The sequence below is a fragment of the Schistocerca piceifrons genome, chromosome 6 (assembly GCF_021461385.2).
Source record: "Schistocerca piceifrons isolate TAMUIC-IGC-003096 chromosome 6, iqSchPice1.1, whole genome shotgun sequence".
NCBI classification, from domain to species: domain Eukaryota; kingdom Metazoa; phylum Arthropoda; class Insecta; order Orthoptera; family Acrididae; genus Schistocerca; species Schistocerca piceifrons.
Window position 1 is genome coordinate 199,272,733 of NC_060143.1, and position 16,046 is coordinate 199,288,778.

The 16,046-nt window shown below is 39.9% G+C and overlaps 1 protein-coding gene across 6 annotated transcripts in view; it reads left to right on the top strand.

Annotated features, from left to right (window-relative positions):
• Positions 1–16,046, top strand: part of LOC124802933 (E3 ubiquitin-protein ligase HECTD1) — a 325,190-nt gene that overhangs the window by 269,596 nt on the left and 39,548 nt on the right. For all 6 annotated transcript variants that reach the window (XM_047264012.1, XM_047264018.1, XM_047264013.1 and 3 more), the window contains 4 exons: positions 1,126–1,260; positions 7,514–7,789; positions 11,520–11,650; positions 13,677–13,876. In XM_047264012.1, the coding sequence (XP_047119968.1) occupies positions 1,126–1,260; positions 7,514–7,789; positions 11,520–11,650; positions 13,677–13,876 (742 nt within the window). The remainder of the gene's footprint in view (positions 1–1,125; positions 1,261–7,513; positions 7,790–11,519; positions 11,651–13,676; positions 13,877–16,046) is intronic.

Genomic DNA, 16,046 nt, shown 5'->3' on the forward strand with positions numbered 1-16,046 from the left:
TATTGCTTTTAGTAGCACTGTGTGCATGGTAATGAAAATGACACAGTGATTTGTAGTTTTAACGCAGATCTAAAAAACATCTAAATTGGATCCATGTAGAGATGTACTGACAGTCATTATTCTTGCAAATTAACGAAAGATAGATTAGGAAGATAAGGAGTGGGGCAGGATGTGTTATACTTCACCACGCTTTACAGTGTACCAATACTAGTGTATGAAAAAGAATTTTTGTGCAGATGTCTTTAATTATGAAGGCACAGTAAGTCTCATAGCAAACTTTAAACGAGGTTTCCAAGGAGTGACTTAAATTTGTTGCATGTATCCCAGATTTTCTGATGGTTTGGCAACGCGTTGCTCTCAGTTACTCTTTATGTATACATTTTCTTCTGAAGAGAACTCATTCTTCTATTGCTGCTTACAAATAGTGACTTTTTTTTAATTTCTATAACATTTTTACTTGCACCAAGCTTTCCCTTAAGTGGACTTCTTGGTATCCATTCCCTCTTTCCATATTCTCACACTGAAGTCCTCCCTTTCCCCCTCTCTGACATGCTACCCACTCCTTCCCCTTTCCCCTCACTCTCGCACACTTTAATTCTTCTGTTTTTCTCTCCTCCTTCCCCTCCCCCCCCCACCCTCCCCCCTCACTCTCCACTATATCACTTGTTGTGTTACGTGCCACTGCCCACGTTAACTCCCTTCCCTCCTTCCCAATCTCCCTTCATGCTTTTTCCCCTCCTCTGCTGTCATGTCCGCAGCTCGTGGTCTAGTGGGTAGCATTGCTGCCTCTGGATCGCAGGGACCCGGGTTTGATTCCAGCCGGGTTGGGGATTTTCCCTGCGCGGGGACTGAGTGTTGTCGTCATCATCATCATCATCATCATCATCATCATCATCATCCATGACAGTGGCTAGATTGGACTGTGCAAAAATTGAGGCTTTGTGCGGGTGCTGATGACCGCACAGTTGAGCACCCCACAAACCAATCCATTATCATCGTCATCATCATCATCATCAGCTTTCATGCTATTTGCTAGAGAGGTTGCATTTTGGTATATGAAATTTGCTGCCATTGTGAAGCATAATTTTAATGCTACTTATTCACTATGTGAATATTTACCAACAGGATTTTCTGGAGAGTTGTCGTGCTCCAACTTTGCTCGCTGAACTGGAAGATGATGACGAAATCCCAGATGCTGATTGTGATGATGAGTGTGATGAGAATGAGGATGACGATGATGAAGAGTATGAAGAGGTCATGGTGAGTTCAGATGAAAATTTTATCGTAATTATCATGCAGAGCATAAGCCTGCTGGTACTGCTGACAGCATGTTTACCTTTTTTACTTTGCAGTTAAGACAAAGGAAAATTGCGAGTTGTTAAGAGTTGAATAAATTTTGATTGCAGAGATACAAATATTTCTGTTGAGACTTTTCTGGAAAAAGAAGTAAAATGAAAACTGTAAGAGAGAGAAAAAAAAATATTTGAGATGTGTGGAAATAAAGTAGCTGTACATTGTTAACATCTGTGCGTGTACTCAGGTACTAAAGGTATTCATAAATAAATTCTTTTACTGTTCTTCATTTTTCTCTTTTTCCTTTTTCTTTTGTTTTCCATATTTGGTTTTACATTTTTATTCTGATACATTATGTCCATTTTGTCTCTTTTGTTATAAAGTTGCCACACTTACCCTTGATACCACGTGCTCCACTCTTCCTTATTTTCCCCCTCTCACTGTTTGCTTTGGCCAGCAAACAGTCTGTACTGTTAGAGATGATGGTGGTATTATGGCTGGGTGGCTTTTGGGCTGTTACATTCCTAACGTGCACGAAGAGAACTAGTTCATATAATTTTTGTGGTAATGAATAATCATGTAACAATAACACAGTTGAATACAAGAATTATTTGTACGTAGACTGTGTCAGATACAGGTGTAGGGTTTGCTCCCCATGAGGATGCCACATTCTGTTCCAATTTTTACTCTCATTCTGACTCCGCAATAGTGAGTGACGTCATAATATCTTAACTAATCACACTTGTGGTGGCGTAAGGTAGAGCGGATATATAGGCACTGGGAATCCAGCTCACGGAAATGTTAAAATGGTCAGTCCCGACTTCACTGTCTGACATGTTCAGGTTTCTTCTCTAAGGACAGATTGGGTTCTCTCAAACTGAGTTGATTTTTCGTATGCTGTTATGCTGGGAGGGGCAGGTTGAGAGACATTTCAAATGAAATTGTAAGATACTGGGTGTGGATAAAATGTTATGATATTTCCAGTCACAAATTATGAGATAGCTATATGCAATAATTGGTTCAAATGGCTCTGAGCACTATGGGACTTAAAATCTGAGGTCATCAGTCCCGTAGAACTTAGAACTACATAAACCTAACTAACCTAAGGACATCACTCACATCCATGCCCGAGGCAGGATTCGAACCTGCGACCGTAGCAGTTGCACGGTTCCGGACTGAAGTGCCTAGAACCGCTCGGCCACCCCGGCCGGCTATATGCAATAATTACCCGCTGTTATTTACATCATATCGTTCCAGGGTTCGTAGACATTTTCTGTTGTTATCCTGGAACACCACTCGTGCGTGTCACCATTCCTGACTTTAGTTGTTGTAAACCCCACTTGAAGCAAGAGAGGGCCAGGATACCTGCATCACGGAGACTGTGGGAACATAAAACTCGAACACCATGTAGTTCTGGATTGCATTCATGACACAGGAGGTGGCAGATGTGGATACAAACTAAGCAGTTGTTAAATAACCAAATAACATGACACCAAGTAGATACCCAGAACAGATACTGGAAGTGGTTGTTTTTGCCTCCTAGTCAATATTTTTGGACTGTTAAGTGAAATAAAAAAACTGTTTATGGCATTAGCTGGTCACCCCAAAGGCTAGTCGCAGTAACTGCCGGCTGCTGTGCATTGTCAGCAGTCTGAGGCATTTGAATGTCACTCTTCTCAATGGTTTTATTTTACCGTATATACTCGAATAATCCACGTCCTGGAATAATTCGTGCACTTCCCTGTGCGGCTCCGGGGGTTAGAATAGGCTCGAGGTATTCCTGCCTGTCGTACGAGGTGACTAAAAGGAGTTTCATGTGTTTCGGCCTTTATGTGATGGTCCCCTGTAGGGTTTGACCCCCATTCTACAAAATTTTCCCGAAGAACGAGCCAGTTGGGGAAGGGTTCCTTACAAGGTGCATCATGTCCATTGTGCATTGAGATCTTTAGCCCTCTTTCTCGTTGTCGCATTGCAGTCCTGCCCAGTCTCCATCTTTTGGGCAAGGACACCTTCCTGGGTGTGTTTTCCTCCATGCACTATACATTGTTGACTTGTTGTTGGGTCTCCAGATCACGACCCGCATTCGTTCCCTTCTCTCGTCATCAAGTCCTTTCCCCTTCCTCCATCCTTCCGGCCCTCTTCATCTACCCCTCCTTGGTCCCTCCCTCGCTTGCATCTTTCTTTGGATTTGTCCTGCGACTCCAAGTCCTCCGTTCCACCTGCCAGTCTTCATCAACAATTCATGGCTCTTCTTGCCTCGTTTCGCGATGCAGATGTAGTCTACACCAATGGTTTTGTGGTCGATGGATGCGCTGGGTTTGCTTTCATCCACAGCGCCCATCAGCTCTCCAACATACAAGATACCGGGGCAAATAAGATCTGCTGCCATCTTTAGCCTGACGTTCCTCCCATGGTGCGGCCAGGGAGGGAAACGATTTGGGGTCGTACTTCTGTGCGTTGAACTGAGCTCGCTTAGACTGCTGGTGTTTCACCACCAGCAAGACAGGAAGTCTCGATGCCCCAGGGGGATGGGCATCTACCCCTTGGCATATGTGAGGAGTTAACGGCGCAGGTGTCAGCAGAGCGATCCCTGTGTGGTCAGGGGGCTACACCCAACGGGGTACATGGCGGCCACACCACAACGGACTGGCTACCATGCTGGATGTCAGGTGCAAAGTAGTCCATGGTCATTGGTTACGCTTTTACTGTATAGGCCTTTTACAAGAATGTATGTCTGGAACAGGGGACTGATGACCTCGATGTTTAGCCCCCATCAATCCCCGGAACCAACCAACCAACCTACCTCCCCTGATGCGGTGCTTTACGTGGTGGAAGTTCAGCCATATGTCTCCCGTTGTACTTCCAGTGTCACATCCTGATACTCCATATGCCCCACCTTCCATCTGTGTCAGCTGCGGAGAGCCCCATTCGCCTTACTGCAGGATTCTCCAGAAAGAAAGGAAAATCATGAAGTACAAGACCCTGGACCGACTGAGCTACACTGAGGCTAAGAGAAAATTTGAATGCCTTGATCCTGTGCATATATCATCTTACACCACCACTACAACGGTTCTGGCACCATTAGCTCCGCCAACCCAGGTCATCTCTTGGAGCCGGAAGACTACACCTGTGGGGGGGTCCATTCCCTCCCTGTTGCTCCCGCACCACCACCTACTTCAGGAGCAGCACCCCCCACCACCAACAACAACACCACCACCACCACCACCACCACCACCACCATCGGGGACGTCCGTCCACTGGAGAGCGCATGACGACATGTGTGGTAGTGACCACGTCCCCGTCTTCCTCTCACTGCCCCAGCATCAGGTACACGGACACCTGCCGAGACGGGCTTTGAACAAGGTGGACTGGGGAACTTTCACCTCTGCTGTCACTGCTGAATCTCCCCCTCACGGTAACCTTGATGTGATGGTTGAGCAAGTGACCAGTACAATTGCTTCTGCGGCAGAAAACACGATCCGTTGCTCTTTAGGGTGCCTGAGCCATAAGACAGTCCCTTTGGGGTTGCTGGAAGTCGCTGAGGCAATTGAGGATTGTCAGTGAGCTCTACAGCGACACCCTTCTGTGGAGCACCTCATACCCTTTAAACGGCTCCGTACCAGTGTTCACTACCTTATCAAACAACGGAAGGAGGAGTGTTGGGAGAGACAGGTCTCCACCATTGGATGCCACATGTCACCTTCCCAAGTCTGGGCAAAGATCAGATGCCTTTTCGGGTACCAGGCCCCAACAGCTGTCCCCAGTGTTACCATTTCTGTTGAAAAATCTTGATAGCCAGCCCCGGCTAGCTTTGAAATTGGTAATATCTATTTCTTTGGCTAAAGCCGATGTTTTAAGCTGGCACATTTCACTCATCACTGCGTATTGTTGCTTCTCATCCACATAATAGCAGAGCCTTTTTTTGAGGTCTGGATGCTTCGCTTTTTGGCCGCGAAATTGAAATGCACAGCAATTACTGTTAGTTTCTTGAAGCAGCATTTTTTTTTTGCCAGACACGAATACAACCCTCGTTCATGTCATACTTTCTTCCCACTGCGCGGTGCGCGGTTTCCAATGTTTTCGGCTTCTCAGTAATTTTCAATTTTTGTTTAGCAGTGTACAAGCGATAATGAAATAGTAGCCATAATAACAAGTTTGAAGATGTCAATACTTCAGTTATAATGTGCTACAGAGGCATCACAAACTGAGGCCACAACAGTGCTACAGTATAATGGGATATATTGTTGGAGGCGGAGCAGTACCAACCTTGTTTCGAATAATCTCCATACCCCCGTGTTTTGTCCTTAAATTCAGAAAAAAAGCACGGATTATTCAAATATTTAAGGTAACTTTGGAGATGGGGTGAAACAACCAGGGATTTGTATTTACTTTGACCAGTAAATAGCATGTACTGTTTGGTGAGAGGGTGTTGTCACAATTGTGGAGGGGGGGGGGGGGGGCTGGTTGGTTGGGTGCATAGTTAAACCAGATAATGACAGACTGAAAGTCCACACACAGAAGAATTCAAGTTAAGAAATAAATACCTTCAACAAAAAGAACTTGCACTCTGCCATGAAGTTACTCACAAATTAAGTCTTTACCTTGTTGTGCCAGGAGTCGGGTATGTGCCCTTCCACTCATGGTCAATACTTTCAAGGTCTGAGCTGTCCAAGCTCAACTCAACACTTTAGAGTGCCAGGTGTGTATAGTATTTATGTAGAAAAGACCAGCTGCACAGTCACAAAGTGCTGTGCTGAACGCAAGCTCCATATACAATGAAGAGAAGTGGACAAGTCAGCCATGGTGGAACAATGACTGGAGAATGACAACAGAATACTATTTGAGGGCGCAACTATGTATTGGAATTTAATTGTAAAAGAAACTGCCAGGGTATGATTATGGTGCATTAATTTCAAAAATGGCCAGGCGTATGTGTTTAGTAGAGCACCAGTAAACCCCTGATTCCTTAATGAATTGTACTCTCATCTATAAAATATCTTCAGATTTTTAATTACCTTATGCACGGGTTAACGTGTTAAATATTTGATGTTAAACATGTAAGAGAGAATAAATTTAGAAAAGGTTTGAAATTATCTTAGTTTGTTGAAACCCGCAAAGTGCTCTCGTTATCGAGCCTAGTTAAGTATAGTGCAGGTAATTGCTTTCCATTTTAAGCAAAACCTAATTTTTCATGCATCTCATTATTGATGACATTATATCTCCTGAACTATATACAATCGTATAATTTTGCTGGTACATTCAGTAGTGAATTAGGATACTTTCTGCAAAATGTGTTGCGAATAGTTAGTAGTAAAGAAGTAATAAATTAATATGTCTTGCCTGAAGTTAAAGTTTTTGTGCATGACCAACAAAACTGTAAGCAATGAACATTTTTCCTTTCATCATTTTATGGGAGGTGTTGGTGAGAACAAGTTTTGTGAAGGTTTGAAATTACGTGGAAAGTTTGCTGGAAATCGCTATGTCTATTCACGGCTCCTTACTGTAATACTTGCCTTACTGTGTTAAACCTTCTTTATATAAGATTGTACCTCTTAACGAGTAGATCATGACAGAATTTTAAATTCAGTCAGTAATTATATAAAATATTAAAAATAAAATTTTTGTTGCCCCTGGAAGCTGTTACATAGGCAATTTGCAACTGAGTCTTTGCACCAAGAACCATGAACCTGGTTAGCCATTCAGTAATACAGTTGGTGGCAGACTTGGACACCAAACTGAATCAGAGAAGTATGATTGACAGTACAAGTCAGCAGTAGTGTCAAAAACCACGAGATACAACAGTTACCTTATAAGACTCAGTATGAAACATTCTGCTACCACTTGCTTAAGTACTAGTTTGTTACAAAGCATGTATTGTATGTAGAGTTAATATTCATTACCTACTTAAATTTACATGCTTAAAAACAATTTTCTGGTGACATGTTTATGAAATGCTAATATTAAGGTGAAATTACACAACTGATGAATAGCTTTTTTACAGGTGATCAGGTATCTAATATTTTCTCTAGTTTGTTCAGATCCTTCAACAAACATTTTTATGAAACATGTTGAACTCATCATTCTTAAAAAAAATGGCACTCTTTGTCTCATTATGTGTGATTGTTTGTTAACTGGTTATGCAACAAACACATACTGTAATGTTTTTTGGTGCTGGTATTTTTCACCATTGGAAATCGAATTTGGTTTTCTGTTTTAACAGGAGGAAGAAGGATACGAAGTTAGAGGTGGTAAACGACGCTCGTGGGATGATGACTTCGTCCTGAAAAGGCAATTTTCGGCACTTATACCTGCGTTTGATCCACGACCAGGCCGCACTAATGTTAATCAGACATCAGATTTGGAAGTTCCTCCACCTGGATCAGATGAAAGTTCAAGTGGGGAGAGCAGTTGTATCAGTGTTGGGAGCAGCTCAGATGCAGAGACAGTGCCGCAGCCCCGCCTCAAACTATCATTACGAGGACCAAACCAGCACGGGGTAGGTAATTCTTTCTGTTGAGAAAGAGTAGGACTGCATGTCATTGCCATCGTGATGGATATGAAGAAATAGAAAAACACATTTCCCAATTATTCATCTGTAATAAATTTTGTTGGAAATTTATGTAGGGAAATTGTAAAATATATGTTTCTATAGTCCTTAACTTCAATTTATGTTATTATCTTTGGGAAATAAAATTTGTAACCATCTGAAACACTGATTAAAATAGTTTTTTCTCACTTTAATTATTAAAACTCAATTTGCTTTCTGTTGATTACTTCTTGGTCATTGTCAATTGATGAATTCAAGAAAATTTTATTAATTCAGAGTCACAAGACTGTACATCCATACCAGAGCTGTATTGATGGTTTTTTTTTTTTATCAGTTACTGTTGTATTCTTCATGTGTTTGCCTGACTCAAAATGCTGTGATAGTTAACATAGTGTAGTTTGTAACCATGTTTCTATTTTTTAATTGTAATTTCGAGAGTCAAACACAACAGTTACAATTATATTATTTATAAGCCACATTGGCAGAATCATTTGTATAGAACTTTTTGAAAGAAATTTCCACCATTTGGTTGTAAATTACTGGTCATGCCATCACGATTTTGGCTTTATAACCATTCTAAAGTGCTAGCTGAGCTCTTGCAGGATGTCCATTCTGTCTAAACAGGCTCTAAAGCTGATTGTGTGAAATAAATGAACAGTAATTTACAGTCAAATGGTGGAAATTTCTTTACAGAAATTGTTATGCTTTTTATTATTAAAAAGATGATAGGCTAAGACCAAGATAAAATCACTGAAAGAGATGGTGCAGTGATACTGACACTCGTATTTAATTCAAGAGGGACTGTGTTCAAATGTACATGCGGTCATGTAGCTTTAGGTTGTCATTGGTTCCCTTAAGTAGCACTAGGTGATATCCTGCTTTTTTTGCTACGTAACTCTGCAATCCATGCTTAACTGCCTGACACAGGGTTTATCAAACCACTTTCAGACAATTTCTCTACCGTTGCACTTTCAAATAGCATGTGGGAAAAACAGTTGCTTAAATCTTTCTGTACAGGTTGTGATTTTTCTTGTTTTATTATTATGATCAAGTCACACTATGTAGTGGGAATCGGGAGAAAATTAATGATTGTAATTTCACGAAAATATCTTGGCATAATGAAAAACTCCTATATTTTAATGGTTGTTGCCTCGAATCACATGTCATATCTACGGTAATCTCTCTCCTGTTGCACAATAACACAAAACAGCTGCCCTTCTTGGAACTTTGTCAATGTCGTCCATTAATCCTATCTGGCAATGCTCCTGTACTGCGCAGCAGTACTCCAGAAGGGGTGGGCATGTGTAATGTAAACAGTCTAGTAGAACTGTTGCATCTTCTAAGTGTTCTGTCATCTTCACTTTGCCTTCCCCCACCAACATTTTCTATGTGATGGTTCTAGTTTAAGTTCTTTGTAATTGTAATCCTTAGGTACCTAGTTGAATCAGCAACCTTTAATTTTGTGAGATTTGTTGTAGAACTGAAATATAACGGATTTCCTTCAGTACCCATGTGGATGACAACATACTTTTTATTGTTTAGAGTCAGTTTCCACTTATCGCACCTTACAGGTATCTTTCCTAAGTCATTTTGATCTTCTATTGACTTCCCTAGATGGTAAATGACATCATCATGCAAACAATCTAAGAGGGCTGCTCAGATTGTGTCCTAAATAAGTTTATTTAGATCAGGGACAGAAGAGGGTCTATAACACTTCGTTGGAAATTCCATATATCACTCAGTGACTTTGTCAGTTATTATGAACTATGACCTTTCAGGAAATTATTGTGAATCCAGTTGCACAACTGCGACAATACTCCTTCAACACACAATTTGATTAGAAGCAGGCTTTCTCTCAGCCAAGCATCTAACCCAAAAAGCCTTCAACCAACATTAGATGAATTCAGATGGTTCTTGAGCATTTTAAGAACAGTTGGAGTAGCTTGCAACTTCTCTTCCCGTTTTACCTCTCAGGAACAGTTTTGGTAATAAATGGTTGAATTGCTTTCCTATACTTGTACAGTCCAAAAATCACACTCGGCCCGTAGTAACTTAAACGGTGACCAGGCATTAAACTTCATCCCTCAACCATAAATGTGATGGTCTTTACGTGTTGCCAGTGATTATAAGTGCCAATCGAGGAGGTACTTGACTAAGTAGGGCTCCAGGTCACAAAAAATGTCAATGCTGGGAGAGTGGTATGCTGACCCCATACCCCTCCACACCAAATGCAGTGGCACCATTACCAGAGGATCACACTTCAGTCGGTCCAAAATGTTGTTTTACATGTGATTGTATGTTGATGAGAGCATCAATTTGGTTGTATTGGCATGAGGGAGAATTGTATAATGATCATGTGAATAATACAAAATTCTATGCAGTTTTGATTTACTCACCCCCATTATTGTAGGAAAAAAAGGCCATTTTCACTTGACACGAGGTACAGCATGCGCGCGTGAAGTCAGTGAAATGTTTCATATTGAGTATAAAAATAATTATATTTGCAGAATGTGTAAAGATGATAGTTCATCGTATAATAGCAGTAATATTAAATCATTTGAAGCTATTTTTCTACTAAATACCCAGGTCAGTAAAAAAAAAAGAAAAAAAAATCAAGACTGAATTAACAAAAATAGATAAAAGTTAAGATGATTGTTTGAATGCATCAGCTCCCCCCTCCCTCGACTTCAATGTGCAGAATGTTCATACAGCCCTGTGAAAATGTTAGAAAAGTCTTCATTTGTTATGTCTTTCAACTTGCTTATCACATTGGCAATGGAAAAACTAGTTTGGAGTAGCTACAATATTTCAAAAAGGATATATTGCTACCCCATACAGAGGAGATGTGGACCCACAGACAGGCACACCAAAAAGACTGCTATACATTTGAGCTTTTGGCCAAAATGCCTTCTTCTGAAGTAGAACACACACACACACACACACACACACACACACACACACACACACACACACACACACACTCATGCAAGCACATCTCTCACACACATAACCACTGTTTCTGGCTGCTGAGGACAGAGGCAGAGACAAAGGCAGTGGCTGTGTATGTGTTGTGAATTTGTGTGTGTGTGTGTGTGTGTGTGTGTGTGTGTGTGTGTGTGTGTGTGTGTGTGTGTTTTCTGTTTTAGGAAAAGGCCTGTTGGCCGAAAGCTCAAATGTGTACCAGTCTTTTTGTTGTGCCTGTCCGTGACTCGGTGTACCCTCAGTATTGTGAGTAACAATCTATCCTTTTCATAATATTGTTGATGGCTTGAGTTTGCGCATACATTTTCTTCTTAAAAACATTGTCGAGAATATGATGGACACTCGATTTACAGCTGTTGCTCATTTGCTATGTGGAATACAAAAACATTGACACAACACAGTCCCATAGCCACTGCTTACAAACAACTGACTGTCTGAATGCATATCTGTTGTTTACAGTTGTTGGTTCAAGCCACCACTGTAGTTACTGTGCCGACATCGCTTGTAAGTCTCAGAACATTTTGAAGTGGTGGTATATTTATATTAATTTAGTATTTCCTTAGCTCATGTATCAGTCTTTTACTCATAAACAACAACAGCACTACTGCGTCATCACCATATAATTAACTTTTCTATTATTAACACAAACTCAAGTTTAAGCAATTTGTAAATAATGCTTTCTTTTCTATGTGTTTAGGTTCCTGATGTTGAAGTACCATTAACAGACCGTAACTGGACAATATTCAGAGCTGTACAACAGCTTGTCCAAAGTGCAGAACTTGGAACAAGGCAAGAAAAGCTGCGACGTATATGGGAACCAGTATACACGTAAGTTGACATTCTTTATAAGTAAGTTGACATTATTCATAAATTCTTATAATTTTCAGTAGGTTTAAATCTAGTGCATATTTTGAAAATAATATAAGCAGCTATTTAGCTAAGAATTTATATCAGATTACACATTGTATATAGCTAGAGCCCCCTCCATGAATGTGTGGAAATGTCAGAAACAGTATGGTATGATCGAGTCATTCTACACGTCTAAACCCTACACATTTTGTAAAAAAAAAAAAACCACCACACACACACACACACACACACACGAATAAACATGAGCAGCTTGAGGACCTCGTTTCCTTTCAACAATAACACAGTCTTTGCAGATACCAATTAGTAGTATTTAAAATACCTTGTAATGCTGTGATATATTCATTTGTAGTTAGGTAACCACAACTAATAGAACATTGTTTTATGGGAACTAGTTATCTTTTTCACCAGTTTGAACAAACTGGGTTGTAGCATTTTAGCCAGACATAACAGCACTTGCAATGAGATTGTCCATAGCAATCACCTAAACTCTGTAACCTTCATAAACTAATGTTCGTGGGTAATGATGTAAATAAAGGGAAGTTGTACTTACCAGGTGGTAGCAGGCAGACCAATAAAAACTTACGCAAGCTGCAAGTAACTGTCAGAACTGAAGGTTTCTTTATCAGGCAAACAAGAGGATTGCTGTAAATGTGTTTGTTGAGCATTAAATGAGGATGGTGCGTGATCGTGGTAGCAGGACGGTGTGTAATCATGGTGGCAGTCATAGTAACTAATTCTGAAATGTACTATCCTTAAGGTACCCAAACACTGTACCCTATAGAATAGAGTTAGCAGGGGGCAGTGGAACATGGCTCCAGTCAGTTTTTGGTCAGTACTTTCGTGAAACAGGAAGTTACGCAGTCAGTATTAGTAGAATTATAAACTATGCAAGCAAACAAAATTTACTATTAAATGCACATTTAAATGCACAATCAGTGTTCTGGCACAGTGATGAACTGGAAAGAGTGGTACAAGATCTGTTAGGGGTAAACAACCTGTATAGACTCAACAGACCTGCTCAGCACCCAGCCTAAGAACGAAAAGGGGGGGGCGGGGGGGGGGGGGGGGGCGGACTGACAAATGCATGGGTTTATAGTTTATATCTGGCTTCCTTTTGGAAGCAAGTATACTACAGGAGCAGCAGACAATGTCAGTTCCACCTATAAAATGCCCCATGGACTCTGGAGTTGACTGAAACCGAGAAAGATCATGGGTTTGTATAGAAGGCTGCACCAAAATGACGCTACAGCTGCGGGTGGGCAACTGAGACTAGACAAAGCGATGGGCTGTCCTTCTGAATCAGTACTCACATCGTCTTTTTCACTGTCATCACCATCAATTGGTTGAATAACACAAATTCAAGCTCCTGAGAGGTATCAATGTATCAGTAAAAGTTTAGTCATCATCATCATCTTCTTCTTCTGCTTCTGTGGAGTATAGGATATTTAAAAGCTCTTCTAAATGTCTCTGCTTTTCCAAATTTTGTCTGAAATAAAACATGATATTTCGTACATACTGATACAAGCCAATCACGCAACAGTGCTGATAAAGTAATCATTTTAAATTTATTCTGTGTATTTTAGTATCCAAATTAGTAATCTGTAATAATATGAGCAAAGGTACAAAAATATACATCGTAATTTTATTATACGTGTCACCTAGCCGTTACGAGAAGTGGCAGAATTAATAGCACTAGAACAAATGCTTTCTACCAGGTAGTAAGCAATCCTGTTCTTCTCTGTTAACTGTTGTTTTCAGCCATGGACTTCCAAACTAACAATTAAAGTTATAAGAAATGTTACGGTTGTTGACATGATCTGCTGGAAACAGATGTGTATAAGAAGAGAATGCGTATGATAAATTATACAGTGGGATGTGATGAGTTAATTTGTTCATGGACTCCATGACAAAGTTTAACTTGATGATCATATTAATGTTGTTATAGGGCTGCTTACTATTGTTGCATGTGTCTCTTGTGGTACAGCATAGTATATCGCGAAGATGACAGCACACCTGGACAAGAGGATCAACAAAATGTAGATTCAACACACCAGAGCAGTATTCCTTCAAGTACTACTTCACCTTCTACTCCTGCGACACCAACCATGCCGCCTGCCTGCAGTGTTGATGATGTGCTGCAACTTCTCAGGCATCTTTTTGTCATCAGCACATTTAAAGATGAAGGTAAGCTTTATTAGATTCTCTTCTGCATTTTATTGAGGGGGCTCATATTTAAAAAATGTTTTTTTTATTTATTTATGATTAAATATAACTTGAGTCTTGGGCATGAATTTCTGTGTAGGTATTACTATGTTAGAGAGCTGTTTTCTTGCAGAATGTGAACAATGCAGTGTTAAAAGTTATGTGACTTTCCATGTTTCGCATGTTCGTAATTAAATTCTACACACATTTATAGATTGACCTGTTAGTTTGTCCCAAGTGAATCCAACAGTGAAGAATTTTATGCTTAATATGTGTTACTGATTTGGTTGCTGTTTGTAATTCTTACTTTTCAGTGTTGCCCAATCCCAAAACCAAAAGTCACTAGATTATGATGAATAAAATGAATTGTGTCATAGAATGTAATTACATTTTCTGATTGTTGCCTTTGTTGTCACCATATTCTTTGATTGATGGGAATAACCTGAACTTTAACATCACTCTGTGTTAAAGCCTACAGCAGTGAAGGGAGAAAGAAAGAAAGTGACCTTTGTGCATCTTCAGACAATTACCTAGTATTTACAAAAAAAAAATGTTTTGTTTGCATAATTCCAAAACTGCACTTTCTTCTCAGATGTTTGTTTAAGTATGGTGGGTGTGTGTTGAGTGAAGATAATTATTTTTATTCCTCTTCAGGAACATTCTTTCAGCCCTATAATAATATGAAATGCTGAACTTTGTCTTCTTATAGGTTTGTAGATAGTATCGTCACTATTATGTATGCATTTTTATAGGAAACAAACGTAGTTAATTGCATTGTAGATAATAATTTAAATATGGGCAACTTGATTGGAAGGGAAGGAAAGGGTTTAATGAGTAACTTAGGGTGTGTTGATGCTTCCACCTTGCCAGCATGGCCTCCTGAAGTGAATCAAACCCACGGAGTCTTACCAGCCCATTTACCCTGCACTGTCACTGTTCTCCCCACTGCTCGTTGTGATCTTCACGAGGCAACAGTTTCAAGGTGGTTTGTGTTTCATTTCACAACCATCATTGTATGTTCTGAAACTTGAGTTGTGATTGGCTGTTTCAAGGTCACTCCACCAGCACCCTTTTTAATTCTGATAGCTATGTGATTAACTGCAGGGTAATTACTCCCGACCAGCAGTAAGGCTGCAGCATGAATATAACGAGGCTCCTGGTGATCAGGAAAGTGCCAGCAGCAAAACTGTATCATAAACATACCCTGCAAGCAGGTGAAATGTTAACGTTTTGGAAACTGTATGTTGGTTTTTCTTTCAATTGCTCATGAAAAGGGACAAGAAAATAATGTGAAAACTGTAATGCAAAATTAGTTGCTTTTAATTAAATTGGTGATTTTTATGAGAGATCATGAAATTTGTAATTTTCCTGTATAAAAAGTAATAAATCTGAGTAATTAAATGTGAAAATTGCTTGTTCACTTCTAATCTCCTCAAGACTATGGTTTCTGTATGATCATAAAATGAACATTTTCTGCATAACAAACTTTGATGTAATTATGAAAATAGCATCAAAGTTGACAAAAAATCACATCGAAATTTAACAAAAAAGAGATTGAACTCAGTTAAAGCAAAAATAAAATAATAATAAAAAATTAAAAAGTTGACTTGGCAACAACAAACAAGTTTTGCAAAAGAATGATACAGAATTTTGCCACAAAATATAACTATTCTTTCTTATCCCTACTTGTTGGTAACATTTTCAGTTGTTTTAAACTGTAGTGTACCACAGATCATGGGCACAAGCAAGTAAGCAGGTATTGATAGCGAAAGACAGCAAAAATTACAGACAGTGGTATGAGTGTTCACAGGTGACCCAAGTTACTTTCATGACAAATCAGAAAAAAATCAATCAAACTTTGCCCTTTTGTAGCATTTGGTGGACAACAAAAAAAATGTGATGGCCTCATGGATATTTCTGTATGGCATCCATTGTAAGTTTTTCCTGGAGACAAGTATCTTTAGTTGACCGCACTACAATACGAAACAGAAAATTATACTCAAGCACTTGTTTCCTGATACAGTACTACCCGATGCTGCAGTCCGTCTACTGGGGATACAATTTCTTTAATTGGCACTTAAAACTAAATGTTTCCACCCCCATCACCCACCCGGTTCCATAAAATACTTGATAGATCCTGTGGCACCCATAG